At 46.2% G+C, this 13,944-nt stretch overlaps 1 protein-coding gene across 1 annotated transcript in view; it reads left to right on the forward strand.

The window, feature by feature from the left end:
- The window catches only part of LOC141154118 (uncharacterized), a 264,105-nt gene that overhangs the window by 212,679 nt on the left and 37,482 nt on the right, over window positions 1–13,944 (forward strand). The window contains exons 12-13 of the mRNA XM_073639591.1: window positions 5,864–5,973; window positions 13,253–13,442. Coding sequence (XP_073495692.1) covers window positions 5,864–5,973; window positions 13,253–13,442 — 300 coding nt within the window. The remainder of the gene's footprint in view (window positions 1–5,863; window positions 5,974–13,252; window positions 13,443–13,944) is intronic.

Raw genomic sequence — 13,944 nt, forward strand, 5'->3', positions numbered from 1 at the left:
GACCTCTGCCGCTAGCGTGTTCAGATGGGAATTTTTTTAAGAGTTCTGCAGCAAGGGCCTTCTGGTATTGCCCCATTTTTGTAGACCTCTCCACCTCAGGAATAAGAGAGTGAAAGTTCTCCTTGTAGCGGGGGTCTACAAGTGTCACCATCCAGTAATGACTATCACCCAACATTTTGACAATGCGAGGGTCACAGTTAAGGCAGCGTAACATAAAGTCAGCCATGCGTGCCAGACTGGTAACGGGCAAGATTTCCGTGTCCTCACCAAGATGACGACTGACCATGCTCTCCTCCTCCTCCTCCTCTTCCTCCTCCCCCCTGTCCTCAGGCCACCCACGCTGAACCGACGGTATGACACTTGTACAGGTACTACCGTCTACAACGCATGATAGCAGCTCCTGTTCTTCCTCCTCCTCCTCCTCCTCTCCCTCATTGTCCCCAATGCACGTTGGGATGAGATGAGGCTGGGCTGTGTGTAATCGCCCGCTACGGCTTCTTGATCAATCTCCTCATACTCTGGCTGCAATGCCTCCTCTTTAATTCTCTGCAGAGAGCGTTGCAAAAGACAGACAAGTGGGATGCTGACACTAATGATGGCGTCATCGCCACTCACCATCCTGGTGGCCTCCTCAAAGTTTGTCAGGATGGTACATATGTCAGACATCCAGGTCCACTCCTGAGGTCTTATGTGTGGAGTCTGACCTGAATATCGACGGCCTTGTTGCAGCTGGTACTCCACAACTGCTCTCTTCTGCTCACAATTCCTTTGCAACATGTGGAGGGTAGAGTTCCAACGTGTGGGGACATCACACACCAGTCGGTGTGCCGGAAGCTGCAAACGCTGCTGCAACACAGCAAGGGCGGCGGAAGCTGTAGCCGACTTGCGAAAATGAGCTGACAGGCAGCGTACTTTCACGAGCAGATCTGGCAACTCGGGGTACGATTTAAGAAACCGCTGAACCACGAGGTTAAGCACATGAGCCAGGCATGGTACGTGTGTGATCTCACCTCGCCTCAGAGCCGCCACCAGGTTACGGCCATTGTCACACACGACCATGCCGGGATGTAGGTTCAGCGGTCTCAGCCACAGATCTGCCTGCTCTTTCACAGCTGTCCATAACTCACGAGTAGTGTGAGGTTTATCACCTAAGCTTATGAGTTTCAGCACAGCCTGTTGCCGCTTGGCGGAGGCAGTACTGCAATGCTTCCAGCTTGTAACTGATGTGGTGATATCTGAGATGGAGGCTGAACATGAGGAGGAGGAGGAGGATGCGCAGGAGCTGTACACTGTGGGGGCAACTCTGACTGACATAGGGCCCGCAATCCTCGGTGTGGGGAGGATGTGTTCCGTCCCAAGGTCCGACTGGGTCCCGGCTTCCACTATGTTTACCCAGTGTGCCGTCAGGGAGATGTACCGTCCCTGGCCACAAGCACTTGTCCACTGTCAGGTGGACTCTCCCAGTAACTGCGTTGTTGAGGGCACGGCAGATGCTTTGGGACACGTGCTTGTGTAGTGCGGGGATGGCACACCGGGCAAAATAGTGTCGGCTGGGGACCGAGTACCGAGGGACGGCCACCGCCATAAGATTGCGGAAGGATTCCGTCTCCACCAGCCTAAAAGGCAGCATTTCCAATGCAAGCAGTCGTGAAATGTGCGAATTTAGGACTGTGGCCTGTGGGGCTTTAGCTGCGAATTTCCGCTTTCGTTCAAAGGTCTGGGATATGGACAATTGAACGCTGCGGTGGGACGTGGACGTTGATGCTGTTTCTTGAGAAACTGCCATAACAAGTGAAGACTGAGAGGAGGGGGCATCTTTACATGCAGTATGGACAGGGGATTGCCTTGCACACACAACAGGGGGTTCTATTGCACGCACAACAGTGGAAGAAGCAGTGGTGACACCCGCTGACACTGGTCGTGGACCCTGGGTTTCGCCCCACAAAGTCAGGTGCTTTGCTGCCATGTGCCTGATCATGCTGGTGGTGGTCAGGCTGGTAGTTTTGTCACCCCTGCTGATGCTGGCATGGCAGGTGGAACATATGGCCTTTTTGGGGTTATCAGCAGAGTCTTTAAAAAAATTCCAGACTCTGGAAGACCTACCGCTTGTACTGGCAACGTCCCTCGTGTTGGTGTTACGGGGAACGGTTGCCTGCCTTCTGTCTGCGGCCACCACACTGCTTCTTCCTGCCTGTTGGGGTACTCTGCCTCCCTCCCCCTGTGTGGTGCTGGCCTCACTCTGCATGTCCTCCTTCCACGTTGGGTCAGTTACTAGATCATCCACCACCTCCTCCTCTTCTACTTGCGCACCACGATCCTCCTCCTCACTTCCTTGCAATTGTGTCTCGTCATCGTCCACCTCTTGTGACAGATTGCCAACGTCGACTTCCTGTGGCCGTGGCTGTTCAAATATTTGGGCATCGCAACATGGGATCTCCTCTTCCACCACTTCAAGCGTATCAGGCGAGGGGCCCAAATATGGAAATGGACCAGTGAACAGCTCTTCAGAGTGTCCAAGTGTGGGATCACTTGCTGTCTGACGACACTCGGCATGGTGGGAGGAAGGAGCATCAGGGTGAGGAGGAGTATGCGGTCGAGACTCACGGCTACTAAGAGTTGACCGTGTGGAAGACAGACCGGAGGTGGTGGTGCCCAGGTAACTGGAAGTATTGTCTGCTATCCAATTAATAACCTGTTCACACTGATCAGTTCTCAATACTGCTGTTGTTCTGTGCTTCCCTAGTAATTCGGTCAAGAAGTGGGAGCGAGAAGATGTGGCTGTTGGTTGTAGCACATTTTCACCTTGGCCACGGCCCCGTCCTCTGCACGAACCATCACCAGAACGTCCACTTCCACGTCCCTTGCCACGCGCCTTGCCCATTGTAAATGAAGTAAAATAGCTTACACTTGCACTATCAATGGAAAAAGGGTAATATAGAGTAGATTAGAACCGTGGAAGAGGAAAACCACAGTTATTGTTTACTGGGGTATACCAGACTTTTTTAAATAGAGATATTTGCGGCTGAACAGTGAGCGACACACTCAAACTGCTTTTTTTTTAGATACCAAAGGCCCAAAACTGGATAGTACAGCGATTTGACCCGTGGAACTGCGAAACCACACTGGGATGTCGGGCCTACACAAGACTATTTTCAACAGATATATTTTTGTGTCACAACAGTCAGGAGACACTATTGTTTTTCTTTACGGAAAAAAATACCAAAACCTGAATAATAGAGATTTTTTACCGTGGAACTGCAAAACCACAGTTATAATTTACTGGTGTATACCAGGCTTTCTAAAACATATATATATTTGCGGCTGAACAGTGAGCGACACACTCAAACTGTTCTTTTTAGATACAAATGGCCCAAAAGTGGATAATACAGAGGTTTGTACCGTGGAACTGCAAAACCACACTTGTATTTCTCGGGCCTACACCAGACTATTTTCAACAGATATATTTGTGTCTGAAAAATCAGGGAGACACTATTATTATTTTTATACAGCAAAAAATGCCAAAAACAGGATAATAGAGATGTTTTACCGTGGAACATCAAAACCACAGTAATAATTTACTGGTGTATACCAGGCTTTTTAAAATATATATATATTTGCGGCTGAACAGTGAGCGACACACTCAAACTGTTTTTTTTTAGATACAAATGGCCCATAGAACTGCAAAACCACACTTCTATTTCTCTGGCCTACACCAGACTATTTTCAACAGATATATTTGTGTCTGAAAAATCAGAGGCACACTTTTTTTTTTGGGGGGGGGGGGACACCAAAAGGTTAATAAGATGGTTATTTGTACATTGTGAAGGAGGAAAAAAAAAAGAGGATTTAGATTAAAAAAAAAGGATTTTTCCTGGCCCCGGGACCTGGAGCTAAGTCCAGCAATTTCAGCAACAGGAGCAGCACACAGGACTGTAATGCAGCGTTTGCTGGTATAACCACTGCGTCTCCTACACAGCCTGCCTGCCTGATATCTGGGATGGATATTAGTCCTGAGAAGTACTGTTTGTTTGATCTGGCAGCCTTTACAGACCCTACACTAACTATTTTGCAGGATATATCTCTCCCTAAATCAGCAGCGCTGTCCCTACACTGTCTGATCCGGAGCGACTGTGTCCAAGATGGCGGCGCCCGGTTTTAAATACTCGAGGTGACGCTGTGCGGCCAGCCAATCACTGTAATGCCCACAAACAACATGGCTGCGGCATTACAGTGACTGGCTGGCAATCCCTGCATGTTCATTGGCTCTGTAAAGAGCACCAAACATGCAGGGCGGAGACCCGAGCTCCCGCCCGAGTAACCCTGAAATGCTCGGTGCTCGCCGAACATCCCGAGTAGCGTGATGCTCGGGCGAGTGCCGAGCAGTGTCGAGCATGTTCGCTCAACACTACTAATGACCCAACAGGAGTACCAGGTAGAAATGGGCCTGGGTATCTGAGAGCACTCGGGCGAACCCCACTGGTCAGGGTGAGTGTGTAGGCCTACCGTTCTCTCTCTGCCCTTGATGACTATCCCCCTTTTCGTGGTGTGATAGCCCACGTCCCTGAGCTGGCCGTGTACTACGCCTGTATGGCTTGCGACTCGGGCCTTGGGTACCTGTTTGCTTTCTCCTCGCTGTACTGGTCCCTCTGTGTGGCGGAGCCTCCAGGCTTCTTAGGCCAAGGGACCTGAAATCCCTCACGGGTTGGTTCTCTGCTGCTGGGCTTACAACCCTGACAGCCTCGGACCCCAATGTCCGGTGGTGTGATTCTCTCAGCCAGGACCGGCTCTCGTCGCCTCTGTCCCTGGCTTGCAGTCTCTCCTCTGCCTCACGGACTCCTCGGCTACAGCTGAACTGTCCCTCCTTCTCTGGGACTAGTCTCAGTCCTGAGCTAGGTCAGTTCTCTCTAACCCTGCCCTCAGTTCCAGCTTTTATAGGGGCAGCCAGCTCCCCCTACTGGCCTGGGACAGGAGGTGCTGTATGCTAATTGTCCCTGACCAGGGAACCTCCCTCCTGCTCTCAGACACAGCCTTTAATATTTGTGGCATCCAGGCCTGGGGTGACACATTTACAGAGTATCTTCAGCGTACTCGGTGATGTGTTTGAATCGCTCCCATGTGCATGATTTGCGACTGTTTGACAGCTTTAATACATGTGAAGAATGCTTGTTTCTTTTGCATTCCTCACATGTATTAAATCTGTCAAACAGTCGTAAATCATGCACATGGGAGCGATTCAAACATAGGATGTATTACAGACATCCAGAAATGCAGCTCTCACTTCCTTCGGATGTCTAGACTTGTCCGAAAATGGGAGAATAAAGCCATCCCTGACTGGCCGCTGGGATCATATGACTTAACAATGTTATGCGATCCCCAGGAGAGCCAGTGCTGATACTGCTGGAAACTGCACCAGCACCGGAGGTGGCCGTATAACATGGACGATGGTCATATCGCAATTCTCGGACTGGCAGGTGGCTCTCCTGACCCGAGTGTGACAGCTGCATAGAAATACCTGCTATTATGCTTAGGTCAGGAGAGCCACCAGCCCGTCCATGCACTGCAATGCGACCATTGTCTGTGTTATACGGCTGTCTGACTGCGCTCTAAGTGTTATTATTCACAAGGGGCAACATAGGGATTGTGAAGGGATTGTCCGAGTAGTAGACTGCCCTCTTAATTAAATGTATTTAAAGCAAGAGATATTTGTGATACCTCCCCAGATTGTGTATTTTATGCTTCTCTGTAAGTAATTTCTGCTATTAATTGTGATTGCATACATGATACATAAAGTTCTATATGATTTTTCTGTGTCTCTCTCTCTTCCGATGAACTGACCATCGTACTACATGTATATTTGATTTAGGATTTTCTGCGCAATATTCCTGACAGTATTCTATCCTCAGACCTGCACAGACTATGGATGGAGGCAACAGAAATTGAGGAACCTGAGTATAAGATTAAATTAATAAAAAGGTCAGTCTATATCATGAGACAAACGGCCGATTCATTATTGAATCTGCGCCTGTTTTTTATGGAGTTTTTAGTGTTTTTGCCTTTTTTTTTTCCTTTTGCACCAAATTCATCTTTCAATTTGCACCTTTTTTCAAGTCTATTTTGTATGTCTTCTTCTGTATTTTCTTCGTTCGCCATTATGGTCGAAGTTTAAAAGCTTTCCAAACGTTTTCAACCAATTCATCATTTGCGACTTTTCTGTAAAATTTGTAGCCAATGTGCTCCAGTCCCCTCCTGGAGTGATTTTATGTCCACCAATAATTTTGGAGCAATTTTTGTGGAAATTTGAAAAACATGCAAATTTTTTGGTATAAAAAGTTGCAAAAGTGGTTAAAGACAGAAAAAAACACAAGTTTTTATTTGTACAAAGTTACTTAACCAGGTGCGCCATTTTGAAGAATTTGGTGCACAAAATGTCAGCAAATAAGATAAAAAAGAATAGTGACTTAAAAAAGCGAATGATGAATCGGACCCTACATTTTTAGTTTTGTTATTCTACTTCCCCAGTCAAGTTACATTTCATCTACTGTATTAGTGTGTTTAGTGAGCTGTATGAAGAGTTTAATATTACTTAAAGGGAACCTGCCATGAAGATTTTCCCACAGGAGGTATTACCAGCACTTTATCAGCCTAATAATACCCTCTTTATTGATGACTATATGGCCCGAAATGCGTTAAAAAGGAAGATTAATTGTCCCTGCTCTACGTGCCTGCAATCACCAGACTAGTCCAGGACCGCTGTCAATCAATGACTGGATATTGGGAGGACGCCCACAACCATGTAACTGGCATCCCAGTATGTGAGCAGCTAGGGGAAGAAGAAGCCGAACAAAGACTATAATATCAATATTTACTAACCAGTTTATAAAACAAAGGAAAGCGTGGTAGGTGAACTATGTATAAGTAACAAATACGATGAGAGCAGTCACTCTCAATAACACCAAAAACGAGTATACACAGGTACACTTAGCAGAATTAACAGTTACAGTGAAGGAAATAAGTATTTGATCCCTTGCTGTCTTTGTTAGTTTGCCCACTGGCAAAGACACGAATAGTCTATAATTTTAAGGGTAGGTTAATTTTAACATTAAGAAATAGAATATCCCAAAAAAAAAACAAAAAAATCAAGAAAATCACATTGTATAAACTAGATATTTTTTTTGCATTTTGCAGTGAATAATACGTATTTGATCCCCTAAAAACTATTATGAGTTCTGGCTCCTACAGACCAGGTTGACACTCCTAATCAACTCGTTACCTGCATTAAAGACAGCTGTCTTACATAGTCACCTGTATTAATCAATCAGACTCTAACCTCTACAACATGGGCAAGACCAAAGAGCTTTCTAAGGATGTCAGGGACAAGATAATAGACCTGCACAAAGCTGGAATGGGCTACAAAACCATAAGTAAGACGCTGGGTGAGAAGGAGACAACTGTTGGTGCAATAGTAAGAAAATGGAAGAAATACAAAATGACTGTCAATCGACATCGATCTTGGGCACCGTGCAAAACCTCACCTCCTGGGGTATCATTGATTATGAGGAAGGTGAGCGATCAGCCTACAACTACACGGGTGGAACTTGTTAATGATCTCAAGGCTGCTGGGACCACAGTCACCAAGAAAACCATTGGTAACACATTACGCTTTAAAGGTTTAAAATCCTGCAGTGCCCGCAAGGTCCCCCTGCTCAAGAAGGCACATGTGCAGGCCCGTCTGAAACCAATGAACACCTGGATGATTCTGTGAGTTATTGGGAGAAGGTGCTGTGGTCAGATGAGACAAAAATTGAGCTCTTTGGCATTAACTCAACTCTCCGTGTTTGGAGGTAGAACAACCCTAAGAACATCGTCCCAACCGTGAAGCATGGTGGGGGAAACATTATACTTTGGGGGTGCTTTTCTGCAAAGGGGACATGACGACTGCACTGTACTGAAGGGAAGATGGTGTTAGAACCCTCCTGTTAGTTTTGCTATCTTGTGTTTTGCGGTCACTTGACCAGCGGCCTATATATTCCAGCTCCGCCCTTCTGGCTTTGCTGGACTTCAGTGTTTTTTGCCTGTCTCTCTAGCCAGGTGCTTCGGTGCCTATCTCTGTCTAGTTTGCTTGGTCCTCTGGGACCTCTAGTACTTTTTGTCAGTTTGTCTTTGTGCTCTGCAACAACTTCTGTTAGGAGGTGTCCCATTTTTGTCCCAGTCCTTAGTACTTTTAGGGACCCCTCCCTTTATTCTATAGGTCTCCGTTCAGACTAGCCGAGGACGAAGGCGGGTCGGTTCACAAGGAACAGGCTGCCCGCTACATCGTAGGGATTCAGTTTAGTCTTACTGTAGGGACAGCTTTTCCCATTCTTTCCTTAGTTTATGTTGCAGATCATAACAGATGGATGGGGTCATGTCTCGCAAGATTTTGGCCAACAACCTCCTTCCCTCAGTAAGAGCATTGAAGATGGGTCATGGTTGGGTCTTCCAGCAAGACAATGACAAAAACATACAGCCAAGGCAACAAAGGAGTGGCTCAAAATGAAGGACAGTAAGGTCATGGAGTGGCCTAGCCAGTCTCCAGACCTTAATCCCATAGAAAACTTATGGAGGGAGTTGAAGCTCCAAGTTGCCAAGCAACAGCCTCAAAATCTTAATGGTTTAGAGATGATCTGCAAAGAGGAGTGGACCAAAATTCCTCCTGATATGTGCACAACCCTCATCATCAATTACAAAAAAAACTTCTGACTGCTGTGCTGCCAACAAGGGTTTTTCCACCAAGTAGTAAGTGTTGTTTGCCAGAGGGATTAAATACTTATTTCTCACTGCAAAATGCAAAAAAAAATCTAATTTATACAATATGATTTTCTTGATTTTTTTTTTGGATATTCTATCTCTAAATGTTAAAATTAACCTTAAACTTATAGACTGTTCATGTCTTTGTCAGTGGGAAACTTACAAAAACAGCAAGGGATCAAATACTTATTTCCTTCACTGTATATGTGAGCAAAATACAATGCGATTAACCCTTTCTATGCATAAATCAATAAAACGACAGTGTTGTATCAGCATTTTAGTAATCGCATACTCAGAGCAGTTTTCGAAGTGTCTCTTACTGAAGAAGCCTTTTCTCCTTACTAACTTGACCTGTATAAGACTATTTATATATGTGCATATATATTCAGATGTAACATGGTACCACTACATCCTGAGACTGAAGTAGAAGGGTCCTTGCTAGGCTCAGTCCCGAATAATCAGAAACGCTGACTTGAATCTCTTAGAGAATGCCGATCTGTCCAACTCAGGGCTTCCCTAAGTCCATAGAGATAGGGCCTCACATGGCCTAACCCAAAATGTTGTGTACTTGGTTGTCCTCACCGAGTCGGCTCATGTCAAGCCAAACAACGCTTTCCCAAGTCACCAACAATAGATCCAGAGTCGTTCCTCCCTATCCAGACTTTCATCAAGGATGCACAGCTTCACTTCCACCCAGACTCTCCTTCGACTCCTCCTAACTGCCCACCAACTGCCAAACTCCCCTGCTCCAACTCTGGCCTCTCGCGGTTGCCCCCTACTGGCGAAATCATATATTACATCACAAATCTCCAACAATACTGTAAACTGCGATTAACCCTTACAATCCATCCCACTAACATTGTGACGTCTCAGCAAAAACAGCACCAACTGAGATCTGGATCCACTTAAAGTCATTTTGGAGGTACCTTTGTGGAGGGACGCCCACTGTGGGATGCTCCAACCTATGCAAGCCATCAGGGTCCAAGGACTCTATAGGACCCTCAGCTTCTCTCATCCTCTGAAGTTGTGGCTCTGGTTCGGGTGCCAGAGCTGTACTGTCTGTTAAGCTCAGCGTGACCTGTACAGTCCACCATTCATCATTATCGTAATCTTCCACTAGGAGTCTATTGATACTGCTGGACTCAGGCCGAGGTTGTCTCGGGAGATGGAATGACAGGGTCAAAGCATGTTCCTATGTAGTCTGCATACCGGATCGGATCCATCCTCTCACTTCACAGCTTATACTGGTCCATTCGGAATTACCTGCTTCAACACCTTGTAGGATTCCAACTCCCAGCGAACATCCAACTTTCCTATGGTAGTCTTTACATGGACTAACACCCGGTCCCCCAGTGTGAACAGTTGAGATTGGATTCAACCACGGTCTCGGGGTAGCTGATTTTGTTTCCTACCAACCGGTAAATAGTTTTCAGTCTGATCCAGTGCTCCTGCACCCATAAGTTTGGAGTGTGCTGTTTTTCTTCAGTTGGAGTACTCAAGTTAAGTTTGGACACCTCTTTTCCCAACTGTTCGAATAGTAACATGTAGGGACTGTAACCAGTAGTGCTATGCACTCGATTATTGTAGGCCCAGAGCAGTTCAGGCAAATAATCTGGTTTCTTGCCTCCCTCCAGGGTTTGAAGCATCTGCAGCAGTGTTCGATTAAATTGCTCACAGGCACCATTTCCCTGTGGGTGATACGGTGTTCAAGACCTCTGAATTCCATAGATGTCATAGAGCTTTTCCATGACTTTTCCTTTAAAGCATGCTCCTTGTCAGAGTGAATCGTCCTCGGACATCCGTATGCTTGAATGAAGTGTCTACACATGACCCTAGCCACCATCTCTGCAGTTTGGTTGCGGGTCGGTACAGCCATCACAAACTTTGAAAAGTGATCCATCATTACTAAACAGTACTGTAGCCCTCCTGCGGCAGGCCCGACCAGTAGATAATCGATCATCAACATCTTCAGGGGTGCAGTTGATCGGATGACTTGAGTTGGCGCCCACTGCTCCGGTGTTTTCGCCAGCTCGCAAGCTTGGCATTCCTGGAAGACTTCTCTGACGATTTGCTCCAGCTGAGGACAGTACACAAATTGTTGAATTTTCTCTGGACTGAAAAGAGCACTTTTCTCATGGCCCTCCTTAGCCACACTCCTAGCTAGGCTGCTAGGAGTCACAACTTGCCACTTCTTTTCTCTCTCTGATGGCAAATACACTGTCCGGTACATTATGCCACCTTTAACACAAAGGCTTTCCCACTGATGCGGAATCTTCCGGCCATCTGTGGACAATTCGGCCCAATTGTAAGGATCGGTGAAAATAGAGGCTCCAGCCTTGTATTTTTTTGGCAGGTCTGTAACATTCTCTGTAAAGCATTTATATACTGGGAGATTTAATATGCAACTTGCCTCTTCAGAGAAAAAGAGGACTCTATAGCGCCACCTATTGGAAGCAGCAATCCTACAAGTCACAATCCACCCTTTAACGAGTCGTGCAATATGACTTAGGATAAACGTGCCGCTATAGAGTTCAAGTCCTCTTTTTCTCTGAAGAGGCAATTTGCATTTTAAATTTCCCAGAGGAGCATTGCACGGTGAATAAGTCTCCTTACCTTGGCATGCCAGAGCCGGTATGTCACTCTCCACAAGGAGAAACGTTACCCCTTAGACCTCTATACTGGGAGATGCTTTTGTCTTCTTGTTGACACCAATTAAAGAAGCACATCCAGAAACTAGCAGCCAAGCCTCTCTCTCCGTAAACCTCCTCTAATATGGCCACAATGTCTTCTAGAGTTCTTCATGTTGACGTGGGACGCCTTGTCACCATTTCCCGGGCTTCTCCTTTTAGCGGGTGCAGCTCCTCGGCCAGGATGTACAGTCTGCATGTGCTTCGCATACGGACTGCCCATTCTTTCATTGGCATGTTATCGCCATCAAATTTTGCAAGATGTCTCAGTATGGACCCTGCTGACAAGCTCAGGCTCGGAACGTATAGAATCGGCAGGAGAGCGACTGGGACAGGTGCTCCCGCGGAACCTGCGGCCTGTACCGCACTACCATAGCTGGTCACGCTCTGCATTTTGATGCTGTACCCTGCTCGCAGCGCCAAATGACACGTGGACGAGGGACGGCCACAGGATGAGAGATACAGCAGCAATCAGCAGACATGCACAAAGATTAGATAATATAGATATTTACTAACCAGTGTATAAAAACAAAGGAAAGCATGGTAGGTGAACAATGTATAAGTAACAAATACGATGACAGCAGTTCTAATCAATAACACCAAATAAGAGTATACACAGGTACACTTAAATAGAATTAAGTTATATGTGAGCAAAATACAACTCGATTAACCCTTTCTATGCATGAAACAACACTTTAGTAATTGCATACTCAGAGCAGTTTTCGAAGTGTTTCTTACAGAAGAGGACTTATATATGCAGATGTAAGATGGTACCGTTGCGTCCTGAGACGGAAGTAGAAGGGTCCTTGCTAGGCTGAGTCCCGAATAACCAGAAACGCTGATGCTTGACAATCTCTCCAATGCAGGGCTTCCCTAATTCCTTAGAGATAGGCCCTCACTTGGCCTAGCCCAAGATGCTGTGTACTTGGTTGTCCGCACCGAGTCGGCTCATGTCAAGCCGAACAACGTGTCCCAGAGCCACCAACAACAGATCCAGAGTAGCACCGCTCTATCCAGATTTTCTCCAAGGATGCAGAGCTTCACTTCCACCCGGACTCTTCTTCGACTCCTCCCAACTGCCCACCCACCGCCAAACCCCCCTGCTCCAACTCCGGCCTCTCGCCATTGCACAATACTGGCCAGATCATACATTGCATCACAAATCAACAATACAGTAAACTGTGATTAACCTTACACTGGGATAAAAGTGGCATTGATTGACAGCGGTCCTGGACTAGTCCGGTGACTACAGGCAGAGAGAGCAGGGACAATTAAATTTACTTTTAGCACCTACCCTCTTTATTGATGCATAAATGCTAGGTGTATTAGGAGGATGATAAAGTGTATTCTGGTGGCAAGGACCACTGATTGGCAGTTTTCTGCCTATGCACAGTGTACACAGAAAGCAGCCAATCAGTGGTGTGGGCGGGGTTATACAGAGTTCAGCAGTCAGAGAACTGCTACATCTGCAGCAGAGAAAACAGTGATTGTATTGAAACTGCAGCAAACAGCCTAGTATGTGACACATCTCTGGAATCAGGGTCTGTGCACCTACATTATACTGCTCTCAGATCACACAGAAAAAGCCCGGTGACAGATTCCAATTAACGTACGGGCGTGCAGTAAATTTACATAGTGGTATTAACAGAGCTTTATTTTTCTACATATAACAGGTAATTAAGATGCTAATAACTTATGTCCCTACTAATGTTCTTAATCCATGCTAAGGACAGGAGATAGGTTTGATTAACTAGAATAACCCAGGCTTCTCTCTTTAGCTTGATGGAGCAGCTTCCAGAAGCAAATTTTCTCTTGCTGCAGCATGTGTTTGCCGTACTGAATCACATAGGAAAGAGCTGTGAAGAGAATCAGATGACGGCTTCCAACCTTGCTCTCTGCATAGCTCCAAACATGTTGTGGCTGCCTTCGGTCAGTGACCCAGAGGAGGACAGCAAGTCAACAAAAAAGGTAACGGAGGAACCACAGATACAGTTGTGCTCAAAAGTTTACGTACCCCGGCACAATTTTTCCTTTCTTGGTCTTCTTTCAGAGAATATGAATGATAACAAAAAAACTTTTTCTCCACTCATGGTTATTGGTTGGGTGAAGCCATTTATTGTCAAACTACTGTGTTTTCTCTTTTTAAATCTTAATGACAACCAAAAACATCCAAATGACCCTGATCAAAAGTTCACATACCCCATTTCTTAATACCATGTGTTGCCCCCTCTAACATCAATGGCAGCTTGAAGTCATTTGTGGTAGTTGTGGATGAGGTTCTTTAATTTCTCAGATGGTAAAGCTGCCCATTCTTCTTGGCAAAAGGCCTCCAGTTCCTGTAAATTCCTGGGCTGTCTAGCATGAACCGCGCGCTTGAGATCTCCCCAGAGTGGCTCAATGATATTAAGGTCAGGAGACTGAGATGGCCACTCCAGAACCTTCAGTTTGTTCTGCTGTAGCCAATGACAGG

The sequence above is a fragment of the Phyllobates terribilis genome, unplaced genomic scaffold, assembly GCF_046119375.1.
Source record: "Phyllobates terribilis strain yellow unplaced genomic scaffold, ASM4611937v1 Scaffold_7__3_contigs__length_470593459, whole genome shotgun sequence".
Taxonomy (NCBI): domain Eukaryota; kingdom Metazoa; phylum Chordata; class Amphibia; order Anura; family Dendrobatidae; genus Phyllobates; species Phyllobates terribilis.